Source organism: Cuculus canorus, chromosome 10 (genome assembly GCF_017976375.1).
Source record: "Cuculus canorus isolate bCucCan1 chromosome 10, bCucCan1.pri, whole genome shotgun sequence".
Lineage (NCBI taxonomy): Eukaryota > Metazoa > Chordata > Aves > Cuculiformes > Cuculidae > Cuculus > Cuculus canorus.
The window spans coordinates 1,196,676-1,211,494 of NC_071410.1; the positions used below are offsets into that span (position 1 = coordinate 1,196,676).

A 14,819-nucleotide genomic window follows, 5' to 3' on the forward strand; every position below is an offset into this window, starting at 1 on the left:
TGCAGATCTGTTGGAGCAAATCCAGAGGAGGCCACAGAGATGATCCAAAGGCTACAGCACCTCTGCTATGAGGACAGGCTGAGAGTTGGGGTTGTTCAGCCTGGAGAGGAGAAGGCTGTGGGGAGAACTTAAAGCACTGAAAGGGACTCCAGGAAAGCTGGGGAGGGGCTGTGGACCAATGAGGGCAGGGATAGGATAAGGGGGAATGATTTTCAGCTGAAAGAGGGGAGATTGTGATGAGATCTTAGGAGGAAATGTTTTGCTGTGAGGGTGGGGAGGCCCTGGCCCAGGGTGCCCAGAGCAGTGGTGGTGCCCCATCCCTGGAGGGGTTCCAGGCCAGGTTGGATGGGGCTCGGAGCCCCTGAGCCAGTGGGAGGTGTCCCTGCCCATGGATGGGCTTTGACGTTGCTTCCAACCCAAACCATTCCATGATTCTATGACTGCAACCTGTGGCAACCTGGGCCAGGGCCTCCCGGCCCACATCTTGGCGAATTTCTTCCTGATGTCTGGTCTAAATCCTGCCCTTCCAATTGAAAGCCATTTTGATGATGCAGCTCCACTGTACCCGTGCCCCATGGATCCCTCCGTGCTGCAGCCGTGGGGCGCTGGGGAGATCCTGTGGGTCTGAGGGGCCCCATCCCAGCAGACCCCACTCAGGTGTCTCCCTGTGTCCAGCGGAGCAGCCCCGGAGCCGGGGAAACCTGCCACGCTCCCGCTCCCCAGACGGATGCTGGGTTGCAGGAACCTGTTAAAGTACTTCTCTGCTCTTCTGGCAGGTCCGAGCAAGTTTGGCTCTTACAGTTTTTCCCTTTGGGCATCAGGGACCAGTGAAGCTGTTTAAAATGAAAAGCGTTATTTAATTCACACTGGGATCAAAGCGTGCAGAGAAGAAGGACTTTCAGACCAGCAAACCACATATAAGCCCGTCTGTCACACCCAAGGGCCAACTCCCCCCGCCCTGACCCGGTCCCGGGAGCTCCTGCAGATGTCTTGGCACGGTCCCTGCGGCGCGGGCTGTGCCCCAAGCAGTGCTGAGCCAGCCCGCTGCGCCTCATCTCCTCGGCCCACCTTGTCTCTCACCCCTCGCACGTTGGCCAAGAAGCTCTTCATCCTCCACCCTTTCTCACTGCCTCAACCTCATTTTTCCTCACAGACCCCATAAACTGAAGCCATCCCTTCCTGCATCCCAGCAGAAACCATGCAATCCAGCGTCCCTGGGACAACCCGGATGGATGCAGAAATGGTTTCCACCAGGCAGGCAGAGCTTTCACTCTTCTGTCTTCTCCTAGAGCAACTGCTGGGCGAGCTGGAGGGACGCTGGCCTTGCTCTCCTCTGGGTGCTCTGGTGTCCCCATTGCCTGTTTCAGAAGATTCATTCCTGTAGCAGGTTCAGAGCCGTCCTTGTGCTCTGAGCTGGAGAGCGGCGAGGCTGTGGTGCCCGAGCACCCTCAGCACCACGCTGGTCCCCTGAGATCCACCTGGGGACCTCACTGGTCGGCATTGGTGTTCCTGTACCATCTGGAGCCCAGCAACCCCTTCCCCATCTTCCCATTCCATCCTCAGCTCGCATCCCACCCCCCATGTCTTACATCCTCCCTCACCCACCACCACACACCCCCTACCCAGAAGCCTGCATCCCATCCAGCATCCTCCATCCCACATTCCATATCCCCGACCCGTGAGGACACGTGTAACCGCTCCAGCACTGCCTTTCCCCGGATCCTTCCTTCTTCAGCCGCCCCAGACTCCCCGAGCTGAGCCCTCGCTCCCTGCTCTCCCGCGCTGCCGCTCCCAGGAGAAGCAACCCTGGATGGGCATCGGCCGAGCAGCTGCTCTCGCCGGGATGCAGGCAGAAGGCAGGGAACCATCCCGCGTCTGCAGCAAAGAGGTGTCCAAGGGCCAGGAAAACCAGGCACCCGGGCTGCTGCCTGAGCCACGCGGCTCAACCTCCTCACCGAGCATTTCCCATCCATACCCCACTTCTCATTCATGATTTATGGCCTTGCGCGGTGCTTTATAGCAACGCAAAGTGCCGTATGGAAGCCGGCTATAAAGAGCAAGAGCAGTGGCTGCGGTGGAGCCCATTTTGGAGCCGGCTAAAGCACCATCTGTTAAGGATTTATTACCATCCCATTTCCTAAAATGACTTTTTAATAACTTATCAAGTGCGGGTACATTGAGAAAGGACTGAATAAATACCAGTCACTAGATGGGACGAGGATCCCTGTCCTGCCCCAGCCAGGAGCGGCTCCCGCCAAGCTCTGCCGGATCCTGAGGGCAGGAACGGCCCCCGAGCTCCCGCGGCACCGCGAGCTGGGCAGGAGGCTCTGCCCTCGGGAGGGGTGGGTGGTCACCCACAGTCTCAAGGAGCCTCCAGCTGCAGGAACAGAGCCAGAAAACCATGGAATCAATCAGGTTGGAAAAAACCCCCTTTCCACAGAATAGTTTGGGTTGGAAAAGACCTTTAAGTTCATCATGTCCAACCATATCCATTGAGAACCCAACCGCATCCATCCGTATCCAGCCCTAAGTGGCTGGGGCCATGCGGGATGCTGGGATCCAGACAAAAATCACCAAATTTTTAATGCTGGCCACAAACCCAGCAGCTCCGACACCAGCGGGAAAAGCTGGCCGTGAGCTGCACAGGCTCCCGTGCCCTGGATGTCCTCAGACCAGGCTGCGATTTCAGAAGACAACCTGGGGCAGCAAAAGAGCACACAGGAGACAGCCGGCTTTCCATAGGAAAAAACCCTTTTATTTAACAATATATCAGGTTCCGTCACGGCTCCATGGAGTTCAGATGCCACAGAGCCGGTTACCGATGCCGATGATATGCTACTGGGCAGGAGAGCTGGGGAGAAGGCGAAAGGAATCAAAAAGAGGATCATGACACGAAGAAACAAAAGTCTGGGCGCCGGGGAGCACGGCCGACGGGAGCCCGGTGCCCGGCACCGCTGGAGCCCTGTGGGAGCCGAGGACGATCAACCAGCGCGGGGCTGCCGAGCCCTGCTCCGAGATGTGTCGGGGGAGCGGCTGCCCTCGAGGAGGTGCCGGCTGTGGGACGAGGACCACAGCCATGTGTCTTCCCCGCACCTCCCAAACCGCTCCTGCTGCTCGCCAGCAGCAATTCCCGGCCCTCGCCCCCATCCCACATGCCTCGCACCAGCAGTGGGACCGGCCGCATCCGGGCTGGAAGCCCAGATCCACCTCTTGACCAACAGAATGGACAAGGAAAATCCAGGCGCCCGGATGCTGCAGCGGCGCCGTGGTGAAGGCAGGCGGGCACGGGGCCGGGGCAGCCGCCCCGCAGCTGGTTGATCGCGCGATGCAGGGACCTTTCCCCCTCTGAGGATGCAGGACCAAGGCGAGGGTGCGGATGTGACGCTGTGGGATGTAGACGTGGTCACAGCTCTGAAATGTGGGAGCGCGCAGCGCGGGTGTGCTGGTGCGTGGGGCAGCCGGGAGGGAGCAGGGGACCCAACCCCACCGGAGAGCGGGGGGTGCAGAACTGCCCCCCACCCTCTGCTGATCCACAGGCAACTGCCCGGTTCCTGTGAGCTACTGGGACCACAGGGAGCTCCCAGCTGCCTCCCGGCTGCCCCTGGGGAAACGCCAGGCATGGTGGTGGCACCGGAGATGGCTTGGGTGGGAACAGCCACCTCCCCGTGGCGCTGGCCTGGACGGAACGCGGGCTTTGCTGAGGAGGAGCGAGTCCTCCTGGCCCCGGCACCAAGCAGAGAGTGGGACACAGCATGTTTGTGGTTGGCAACTGGAAAATAGAGATGCTTGGGAACAGTGCTCCGCAACAGCAGCAGCTCCAGAGGTCTGGAAAAACGAATCAGGATCTCAGGATGCCACACTGAGTTACCCATGCCCAGGTTGGTCTTTTTTTGGTTAAAAAGAAGATGAATTTGATGCTCCTTTTGTTCCCTTTCTGTTCTAAAGTCTCCTAGCTGGGCCTGGAGGCTCTGCTCAGACCCAGGACAGGCAGAAACTTGCTGGGGATGAGCCAGACCCAGCCGTGCCCTGAGCACCGGGGCTGTGCCAGGGCTCCCAACCCCGCTCTCTGCTTGGGCTCCGGCACATCCTGCCTCATCCCGAGCCCCCGTTCCGCCTGGCAGCGCCCACACACCAGCACGGCCCCGCGGCAGCGCTGGCTGAGCTCGATGACAATGTTTTACACCCGTTCTTGTGGTTAACATTTTTCTTTTTTTTCCTTTTTTTTTCTTTTTTACGTTCTCATTTGTTTTTCTAAGAAAAAGCAACCAGAAAATAATTCAGAGTTTATACAAAACATCTTTACATTATTTCTTCCAAAAAAGACTAGTATTTACACAAACAAAATGGGGAGAAAAAAAAACCCAACAGAAAAAGAACCCAACCGCTCTCCACTGCTTCCAATGGAAAGAACCGCAGGGACACACTCCACTCCAGGGCCCCCCAGCCCGAGCTGCTCAGCAAACTCCAAGAGTCCCAATTTCAACCTTTCTTCACATATTTACAAGGCTTCTCGGCTGCCCCCAGCAAGACGAGCGGAGACATGGGGGCTGCCGAGCCAGAGCCGCGGGGCATGGACCCCACGAAGCCCCTGTGTCCCCGGTTTGCTTTGGGTACCGCGCGGGGCCAGGCTCCGTCCTTTACCCTCCGAAACAGAATCAACCCCCAACTGCCTCCTCCACGCCAGCCCCCGCGGGGAGACACTCCCCGTGGATAAAGCACCCTCCACCTGCATCGTGGCCCAGGATTTTGGGGATGGAAGAGGGCACCGGGGAGGGAAAGGGGGCTTTCCTTTAAGACACAATTTTCTGTGGTACCTGGGAGAAGATCCCGGCCCCCGGCGAGGAACAGGGGGTCCTGGACCCACAGAAGAGCCAGACTGGACAGGGCTGGCAAGGGTGCTGTGCGGCAGGGGGGATACACGGGGGGACTCAGGGGGTCAGGGGAGTGGGGAGAAGGGCCGGGCAGGGGGAGCACCCACCGTGGCTCTTCTTCCCAAGGGCAGTGGCCAGTCCATGGCCCTGGAAGCCATCCTCACATCATGATGCCGAGGGCAAGGAGGAGAGCAGGGGCAGCCTGCACCCTCCTGCCCTCTGCCTTCCAACCTAAACCCACGCGACACAGAGGGATGCTCGGAGCCCCAGCACTGCATCCGAGCCACCGGGTTCCTCTGGCCCCTGCTCTGCCCCTCCTGCCCGCTCCTCGTCAAGGCACTTGTGCAGAGCAGCTCTCTCGCTCTTTGGGCACTTCCTAACGCGGGATTCGGGGCGCTGGGGACCGGCGAGGGCAAACGAGGCGAGGCAGACCTGTGCCACTGCCTGGTGGCACAGCGGCAGCAGCACCGCCTGCCCCACGCTTGCTCCCTGAGCAAAAGCAGCTACTTCTGGAAGGAAAAGAAAGCAAGGGAGGAGGGAACAGCTACCGGTGCCCAAGCTGGCACAGTCCAAGGATAGGAGGGCGGCAAGGTGGTGCCACGGGCACCACCAGCCCTGCTGCGCTCACCGGCATCAGCCACGGGGCCAGCGGGTCCTGCTGGGAAGAGGAAGCCGGGAATGATCCCACTAGAAGAACCCAAGGCTCAACCCCTTCCAGTTTGGGGCAGAAGATGGACATGGGAAGGGCAGAACGAGCCCGCCAGTGGCTGGCAGGACTGGGCGATGCTCCTGCCCGCGGAGAGGCACCACATTGTCCCACTATACCAGATGGGTGGAGAAGCCTCCAGTTCTGCTTCCAAGCTGCACCTGGTGCTACAGCCTCCTGAGGGGCTTCCAGCCCCGAGCGCTGGCTCCTCCCAGCACCCTCAGCTCCCTCTGGCACGGGCTGCTCGCCAGGAATGTTCATTTTCCAGTTTTCCTTTCCAAGGACAGCCACCCACAGCACCACCGGCTGGGGACAGGACCAGGGGCTGCAGACACCCCCTGCCCTCCTGTCGCTCCCCTCGCCACTCCCAGCAGGCTCAGCCCCAGCCCGATGGAAACCCTCAGCAATGACTTCTCTCCGCGACCCTTGGAGGGTCGGGAAGAACTGCCAGGCTCCTTGCGGGGCAGGAGTGCCCCGACTCTCGCGCACTGAACGCTTGAGACATGGGATAGATAGATGGTTTTTTTTTTTCTTTCTTTCTTTTTATAAAGAGACTAAAACAAGAGTCAACAGCTACGAACACAAAAGTTTAAAAGGGCAGTGGCAGGAGCAGCGGGCTCTGCCCCACGGCCGGCAGGACAGCGTGCTGGAAGGAGGTGACGGTGTGTGCCCGAAGGCGGCGGCGGATCTGGAGTCCCACCCGGAATTCACAAAAATAAAAATGTTACAAAAAAATTAAAATAATTATAATAATAATAATAGTAGTAGTAGTAAATCGGGCTTGCCAGCTTCCTCCCTGCACAGTTGTCTGCATCTTGGCACCGAGGCGAAGCATCCTCCTCTTCCTCCTCCCTGCCGCGGCCGCACGCTCCTCCTTGGAGCGAGGCTCCTCACTGAGGCCCCGGTGTTGCTCCAGGCCCTGGGACGCACGTGGCAGCTGCTGCGGCGCCAGGCACACGGGCACTTCACGCAAGGACAGAGGGACGATACAGGGAACTCCCAAACCAAGAAGGGCAGGTGGAGTTTCCGCGTTTGCCGGTGGTGTCTGAGCGAGCACAGAAAGGCACGGCGCCTGGCCCCTGGCCGGCCGCAGTCTGGAGAAGAAGAGGAGGATGGTGAAGGCTCACCCTCGAGTCCGGGATTACAAAAGCTGAGAACTACAAAACTAAATACAAAGGGGAGAGATCAGCGCGCGAGCGAGCCATCCGCTCTCCGGCGCCGGACCCTGGCGCTCCCTGCGCCCGTGCTGTGGGGTTCGTTTCACTTCCTCCCTCCTGGCGCCAGACCGCCCGTGGGGAGACCCAGGGGGCGGCTGCCCCCCGCACTCGGCGTTCCCGTGCTCCTGCGTCGGCGGCTTTCCCAGGCTGCTCCTCACACCTTGTAGTAAATGTTGGCTGGGCTCTGCGGAGGCATCTCCTGGACAATGTAGACGGGGTGCCCGTAGTCCCCGCTCACCTTCTCGTAGTGCGGGCAGTAGTTGTTCTCTGTAGTCCGTAAGGGGATGATGATGTCGCTGGGCTCGGAGCCCGCGTTCCCGCTGCATTTCGGGCTGGCCAAGGTGCTGAGGGACAAGGCTGCGGCTCGCTGCTGTGTATGCTTCCGGTGCCGCTTGCGGATCTTGATCAGGAGGACAACGAGGAAGATGATGATGAGGATGAAGATGACGCAGCCGGCGCCAATCGCAGCAAAGACGGCCACCTTGGAGCTCAAGAAGCCATCGCTGGGACCTTGGGTCTCCTGGCCATCCTGGTTGACAGAGCCTGCAAGGCAAGCGGAGAGGGGGTCAGATCCCGGCAGGCAGCTTGTGCCCCACCTCTGCGAGGGGCTCCACACCGCTGGATCTGCACCCCATCCCTGCATGGACCACAGAATCAAAAAACGGTTTGGGATGGAAGGGACTTCTAAGCCTATCCAGTCCCAATCCCCTGCCATGGGCCCCTTTCAGTACTGGGAGCTGCTCTACAGTCTCCCTGAAACGTTCTCTTCTCTTCTCCAGGTGGAACAACCCCAACTCTCTCAGCCTGTCCTCAGGCAGGAGGTGCTCCAGCCCTGAGATCATCTCCATGTCCTCCTCTGGAGTCACTGTAATTGTCACATCCCTCAGCCATCGCAGGCTCCAGGCAGGAGCCCCCGGCAGCCGCAGAGGGGGACCACACACCCTTTTCCCGACCCCACATCGCATCTCCCCCTTCCCACCTTCCAGCCCACTGGGCAGAGCGCTGCTTGTGTCTGGGTGACGACCAGTCTGGACCCTGGGAGAAGAGACCTGGAAGCTCGGGTGAATGTGGGCTCTGGCACCTGGACCCCGCACTATCCGATTACTGACCCCCCATCCCGTCTGACCCCCGGGCTGGGGCAGCCCCTGCCCCCCAAAGGGAGAGCGCTTGGCTGGCCACACCAAGCAAGAAGAAAAGAGCAACTCTTCCCCACTTCATCTGATTTCACTTTTCTCTCAGCAGGGTCAGGAACTCAGGAAACCACCTTCAAAGGGCTTTCACACTGCCTCAGCTCAAAATCCCAAGGACTTCACCTCCTCCAGGCCCTCTCAGATGTGCTGCATGGAACAGCTGGACAGTGAGGAGGAGGAGGAGGGGGAGGAAGGAGGGTGCTGAACCAGCACTTCCTGCAAAGCTCCTGCCATGACACACCACAGCCAGGAAAACAAACCCGAGCTGCTCCACACCACAGCCTGCCCTGAAACCCAAGCAGCCCTGGCCAGAACGCGCGGGGCTGGGGAGATGCTGCAAATGTCAGGGATGGCGGAGATCCGCTCCAGAGCACCTGGGTTCCCTGAGATCCACACAACAAGCCCACTCAGAGCCTCCTGACATGCCTCCAGCCCCATCCCTCTCCTGGGGCATCCTCAGCAAAACCTACCCGGCTTGCCGGGCTCCTCCACGGCGGGGACCTTGCTGCGCGGGCTCTGCGTGACTATTTTCATGGTGTTGTCGGACTCCTTGCTCGGCCGACTCGTCGTCAGCTGTTCCGGGATCACCGCGTTTGGATCTAGGGAGGGAGGGAGAGATGAGAGACCCCAATCCAACCTGGGTGGCAACAGCTCATTCCTTTGCCTAAAGAACAACTGCTCCCAAATCCTAGCTGGCCGCCCCCATGGTAAGGGAGACGTGGGAGCAGTGAGAGCAGCCAAGAGCCACAGAACAAGGCTGAGCTGCTTCAGGGCTCGTGGAAAGCAGATCCCCCGCTCTAATCCCCCCCTGCTTTTATGTTTTCTGAGCGTGGGTTGGGGCGAGTTTCTTGCACGGGCAGCGGGAAGGAGAGGAACGGAAGGAACCTGCCAAGGCTGCACCACCACTTCTTCTGTGTTTTATAAATATTGGCCCCAAAGTGAAAACACGATAATGAGAAGCAGCCACCAGGAGCTCTGTATCCCCTAGCAATGCACTCGCATAGTCCATGGATCCTGCTCAGAGCTCACTTCCCACCGGGACACCAACCCCAAGGTAACCGGACAATCAATCCATTTTAATCCCTGCTCACCAAATGTGTGCAAGTGTTGGCAAAAGGAAAAAATGGGCAAAAATAATCCCCCCAAAATTAATTTCTGCTGGAATTTCAGGAGATTTCAGGAGGCTTTCAGGAGGCTTCTGGGCTGCTCAGTTTTCCTAGGATGCAGATCCCCTCACCATAGCCCTGGCTCAGGCATCTCAGCGGTGGGAGATGTCAGAGTGCAGAAGGACTCACCCTGCCCGACTTTCATGACGATTTTCATAGATCGTGTCTGGCAGACACCTCCCTCCCGGTTCTCCAGACCATCCAGCGTCCCATTGGAAGTGGCTGCAAGAAAAGAGAGGGAGCATTAGGTGGAGTTTGTGCGAGCTGGAAAGCATCACTGGTGCAGGCAGGGCACAGCTGGGCAGGTCCCAGCTCTCCCTGGGCACCAACAGGCAGGTCCATGCTATCCCCTGGCACTATGAGGAACCAGGAAGGAGCTCAGCACCTCCCGACGCAGGGGCTTGCTCCTGACCCGCCGCTGCAGCCACTGCTCCATGCCCCAACTCCAGAGACCGCCACAAGTGTTGAATGCAGCGAGTTCTCATTTTCTCCACCTTCCAAAGATGTTTGGAGTGGCGAGGATGTGATCCCTCCACTTCCCCTCGCTGCCACATCCACACAAGCGAGCCATTCTCTGCGCCCGCACCCTCCTCCCCCTTTAATTCCTGGATAATTTCCTTTGCTCCTTGGTGCGTAATAGGAACACATGCATATGCACAGTTTAAATTATACATCTATAATTACACACTGTGCCTCAGTGAAGAATGTAAACTCAGAGCCCCAGTGGGGTTGAGTGGCTTTAATTGCAGGGCAGAAGTCACTTAAATCCACATTAACTTTCTGCTTTAGCCAGCACAAGTTTTTAAGCCTTTCAGTCCTGTGGGAGCCACACGTCTCCTGCTGCCACCGTGCAGGAAAAGACCCCCACCCACTCACCCACCATCCCTCTGCTGCGGAGGGGACGGCTCGAGGACATGAGAGAGAAAAACCCAAACCAGGGAATTACAGCATTAAGCACCCAAATGGTAGATTCTGCTAAACGTACTCAAAAAATGGGTTCTGGCCTCTCGTGATGGCCCAGAGGGTGCTCTCCCCGGTGACCAGGGACCGCACATAAGCACAACTCCATCCATCACAGCAAATCATCCTGGTGCCCCATCAACTGCAGGCACGGGAATTTATTCACCCAGGGAAGCAACAAAACCTGGGAAGAGCGGGGAAAGCACAGGCCAGGAGTGGGGCTTCGGAAAGGCGATGCAATGGAGAACCAGGGAGCTCCGGGGATCGTTTTACAGGGAGAAGGGAGTGAGGGAAGCAGGAGTTGGCCAGCACAGCACAGCCAACACCTACGCTGAGCCCCAATGCCAAAACTCAGCCCCAGCGTTTCAGGTTGCCTGAGCAGCCCAATTCCTGCCTCCACCTCGCAAAAGTCTGGATTTGGCAGGGCAGGAGACACAGGTCTGGTGGGGATGAACCCACCAGACACGTTGGCGAGGTGATGTGAAGAACCTGGCTTATGGAGCACGGTCCTTCCTCTGCCCTCCCCTCCCGCAGCAGAACCCCGGGGTGCTCAGGGACGACTAGATGCTGGGCTGTGCTGGAAAGCGAGCTGGATAACACTGGGATGCAGGCTCCAAGTCCTTAGGCCCCATCCAAATGCCTCTGTGCAATTACGGCTCTTGTGTGCAACGCCAGCAAGTGTTTTACAAATCAGGAAGGCGCTGGGCTACTTGCTGAGCTATTGCCTCTCCCGTGGTGCGGTTCCGCCTGCCAGCAGCGCCCTGGACGGAGCCGTGCGTCCTCGCAGCTGGGATCCGCTGGCAGACGCTTTGACAGGAGCCCTGTCAGCACAAATCCTCATGCAAATGCCTGGGAAACAGGAAAACCACGTTCCTGCAGCCTGCACAAACTCTTCCCAACGCCAACTGGAGTCAGGAGCTTCAACAAAAGCCCCATAAAAGCATCTCAGGGAGCTAAGTCCGGCAGCCCAGACCTCCCAGGCCAGAGGCACTGCTTTGGGGATGAAACAAGCTGATAATGTTCCAGGTCACAGTCCGGAGTAGTTCTATGAAGAGCTTCCCAGCACGATGCCATGGGTTGTTCCATCTCAAAGAGCCTTCACCCATTCACTCTGCAACACAACAGGCAGGGGAAAACAGAGCACGCTGAAAGCCCAGCCTCTGCGAAGCTTCCAAAGGTCTTGTTGATAAGGAAATCACCTGATTATATCAAAATGATGTACGGAGTCAGCACGGCTCAAGTCGGGGGCAGCAGAAGATCCTGCAAAGGCAGAGCAATAATGCGAGACAGTAGCTCCTCCAAAACAACCATGGAGATGTTGCATTCCAGTACGGCAGAAATACTAAAGGTCCAAGCAGGAACGGCAGCCGGAGTCACAGGGAGGGACAGGGGATGCAGTCGAGCATCCTTCCTCCTGCACCGTGCACAGGGCTCTGCTCCAGAAACCTCTTCTCGCTCTGATCGTAACGATGAGAAAGTAGCTTTGAAAGCGAATTGCGTAGAAAAAAAATGAAGTAGCTCCTTCAGAAAACATAACAAGAAGTAGCAAAAAGGGTAAAAGGTTTCCCAAATCCACAGTGATTGTCTCTGATGCAGCTTTTGAAATGAGGACACGGGCTACCACGCTCTATACAGATCCAAAACGGGCCAAAGCAACGCAAAGCACAATGCTCCACACAGCCAGCAAGGATTCCAAAGGCCAAAATCCCACGCAAATGGCTGAAAAGAGTCCAGTTTGTGGCAGGTTTTATACAAACACCCAGGACAGACGGATGTAATTCCAAGAAGCAGGTCCAGAGGCAGGTGGGGTCTGCAGCTGGGGGTTCCCCACTGACGAGGTCACTGCAGGCTCCTCCAGTGCGTTTCACAGAGCTGCAGAGCTGATCCTCACACTGGTTCTTGTTTTCATGGTGGAAGATTGACCAGTAAAAGGCCACAGGATCAGTTGCTGCTCCTCAGATCCAGGAGGCACCCAGTGAGCAGCAAGGAGAAAACCCAAACCCGCTGCGATGCTCGCTGCCGCAAGAGCAGTGGAGGCACCTCCGATCATCGCCGAAATCCAACGTCAGCAAATGCACGGGAATGCAGGGAAGAACGTTAAATACACCAGCACACCAGGGCGCAGGGTGGTGGCACCAGGCAGAGCTATAAACAATGAACACAGCCCGGCAGGGAGCTGGGAATACCACGGGGAATAGGAAATGGCAGCTCTCAAACGTCGGTCATGCTTTTCACACGCCACATCGGGAACACAAGGCTCTGGCGCATCGGCAAGGCCCGATCCGGCCGCCCCCGGCAGCACCGAGCGTACAGGAGCATTTTCCTCCCCCCTTCCATTTTGGAGCGATGCACATCTTGGCTGTAGGGCTGGGAGAGCACGAGCAGCCTCTGGACAGATGATGGGCTTAAAGGAGAGGCAGCTCCCAGCCTGGGGAGCTATTAGATGCCTTTGCCCTAATGAAGCATTAAGCCCCAGGCTGCTGAGTGATGAGGATTTAACACTGATACCATTAACCATGTAATTGCTTGTCAATTTAGAGGAGATGCTCAGCCTGCACGGAAGCGCAGGCAGGACCTCCGCATGCTGGCACCACTCACCCCACTCCCTGGGCACGAGACCAGCGGAACGCCAAGTCCCAGCACAGTGACAGACACCAGCCAGCTGGGACAGCCGCCTCCATGAACCCCGGTCACCCCATGTCCCCACCTCCAGCGGTGCCGTGGGCTGCCCCCGGTGCGTCACACCCACCGCCAGCACTCTGAGCGTCACCGGAGCTTTCCTTCACCCCCCTAAAAATATTTCAAATGAGAACTTGGGGTTTGGCAGAAAGGAGACTCTGGAAGGAATTCCTGGCAGCGGATGAAGGCAAGGGTCTCTTAAATGGTCAGCCTTGGATGGAGCGAGACGTTTGGTTTCTCCTCTGGATTCCCTCTAGCAGGACTCCATTACAATTTGGGCTCCAAAGCACAATTAATGTGCTGAGACTGTAGCGAATCCAAGTCTCTTTCCTTTTATTATTCTTAATTGCTCTTCCAGCTGTGCACCCCAGGCCTGCTCCTGCCCCAGCCAGGCGCAGCGCCGATGCAGTCAGCCCCGCGATCCCCGCCTCGCCCCCAGACCCATCCACAATCCACATTCCCATCACACAGCTTCGGGCGTAGGCAGCAGCATCCCACCTGCACCACAGGGGTTGCATCGGCAAAGGTGCTGCACTGGTGCTCAGCACCATCACAGGCACTGGGCTCCTTCCTCCCTGATCCCAGGATCCAAGGGGACCCCCAGAACCGCTTCCAGGTCCCAGAGCAGGGGCACACGCTTGCTCCCTGCACACAACACCCCGGAGCACAGCATGGCTGCAGCCCCTTCTCCTCCTCTCCAGCCGAGCTGGGAGGCAGCAGGAACGCGCAGTCCCGCTGCACACAGCTTGCACTCACTGTATCACCATTATTATTAATACTATTATTATCTCCTTCCTGGGCCACACTGAAGGGAAGGGAGCCCACATCACGCCCTTCCCCTGGCTCCGGTGCAGTCGCTGGGTCAGATTCGAGCCCCGTGCTGTCACCCTGCCAGCCCGGCCGGCCGCAGCCCTCCAGCCGAGGCAGCTGCACCGGGAAGGGGCCCGAAGCCCCCGAAATGCATCTGCAAGCCAGGCCAGCCCTGCCCCGTCCCCGAACGGCTGCGGGAGGTGCAAGCCCGGGGTTTCTCACCCATTCCTGGCAGCAGAGCTGCTCCAGCATCCCGGGCTGCCACGGGAAGAGAAGAGGCGAGCAGCCTGCTCACCCGTCCCGAGGGTTCAGCTCACCGATCCAGCTGTGCCACAGCACCAGGGGGTACCAACAGGTCCACACAGCCGGCCAGGATCAACTCCATGCTACCAAATGGATTTTCTGCATCCACCATGAGCCCATGCAGCCCCAGGTCCCTGCTTCCTGCTGGCACTGCAGGACAACTACAACCGGCTGGGATCCTCAGCCACCATCACCAACTCCTCGTTACCCCAAAAATCATAGAATCATGGATGGGTTAGGTTGGAAGAGACCTCAAAGCTCAACCAGTTCCTACCCCACTGGATCAGGTTGCTCCAAGCCCCATCCAACCTGGCCTGGAACCCCTCCAGGGATGGGACAGCCACCGCTGTTCTGGGCAACCTTGGCCAGGGCCTCCCCACCCTCACAGCAAAACATTTCCTCCTAAGATCTCATCTCAACCTCCCTTTTTTCAGCTGAAAACTGTTCCCCTTGTCTTATCTCTGCATGCCCCGATCAGGAGCCTCTTCCCAGCTTTCCCAGAGGCAAAACACCCTTTAGCAGGAAAGATCTCTGCTCCAGGCTGCTCCACACATGGTGGCTGTTGCCACACAATGGGAAACACACAGAGATCCTCAGGTATGGGGGTGACCGCCATGACCTTCCCACTCTGCCCCACAAGCTTCCAAAGCAACCTCAGACCAAATCCTGAGTTTCACAAGCAAATACCCTCCCTATCCATTATCTCCATCCTCCTTTGCTCCTCAGCAAACACTGTCTCAGGCTCCCACAAGCACAAACGGCTCAGGAAACCACAGGTGTTTTCAGTGAAACAGCCCATCCCAGAACTGTCAGAGCTGGGTGTTCGAAGCACTGAGTGGGGAACCCTCCTCATGTCCCAGCAATCGGTCTCAGGTTCCCTCTGCACACAGCACAGCAACTCTTGGGGTCAGTGAAGC

General features: G+C 58.1%; 2 protein-coding genes across 2 annotated transcripts in view; one reads left to right on the forward strand and one right to left on the reverse strand.

The window, feature by feature from the left end:
- Nucleotides 1–14,819, forward strand: part of ARR3 (arrestin 3) — a 349,343-nt gene that overhangs the window by 59,097 nt on the left and 275,427 nt on the right. The window lies entirely within an intron of this gene.
- Nucleotides 3,549–14,819, reverse strand: part of EFNB1 (ephrin B1) — a 53,739-nt gene continuing 42,468 nt past the window's right edge. The window contains exons 3-5 of the mRNA XM_054076029.1: nucleotides 9,280–9,372; nucleotides 8,455–8,583; nucleotides 3,549–7,337 (exon numbers count right to left, since the gene is read on the reverse strand). Of these exons, the coding sequence (XP_053932004.1) occupies nucleotides 6,949–7,337; nucleotides 8,455–8,583; nucleotides 9,280–9,372 (611 nt within the window). The 3' untranslated portion in view covers nucleotides 3,549–6,948. The remainder of the gene's footprint in view (nucleotides 7,338–8,454; nucleotides 8,584–9,279; nucleotides 9,373–14,819) is intronic.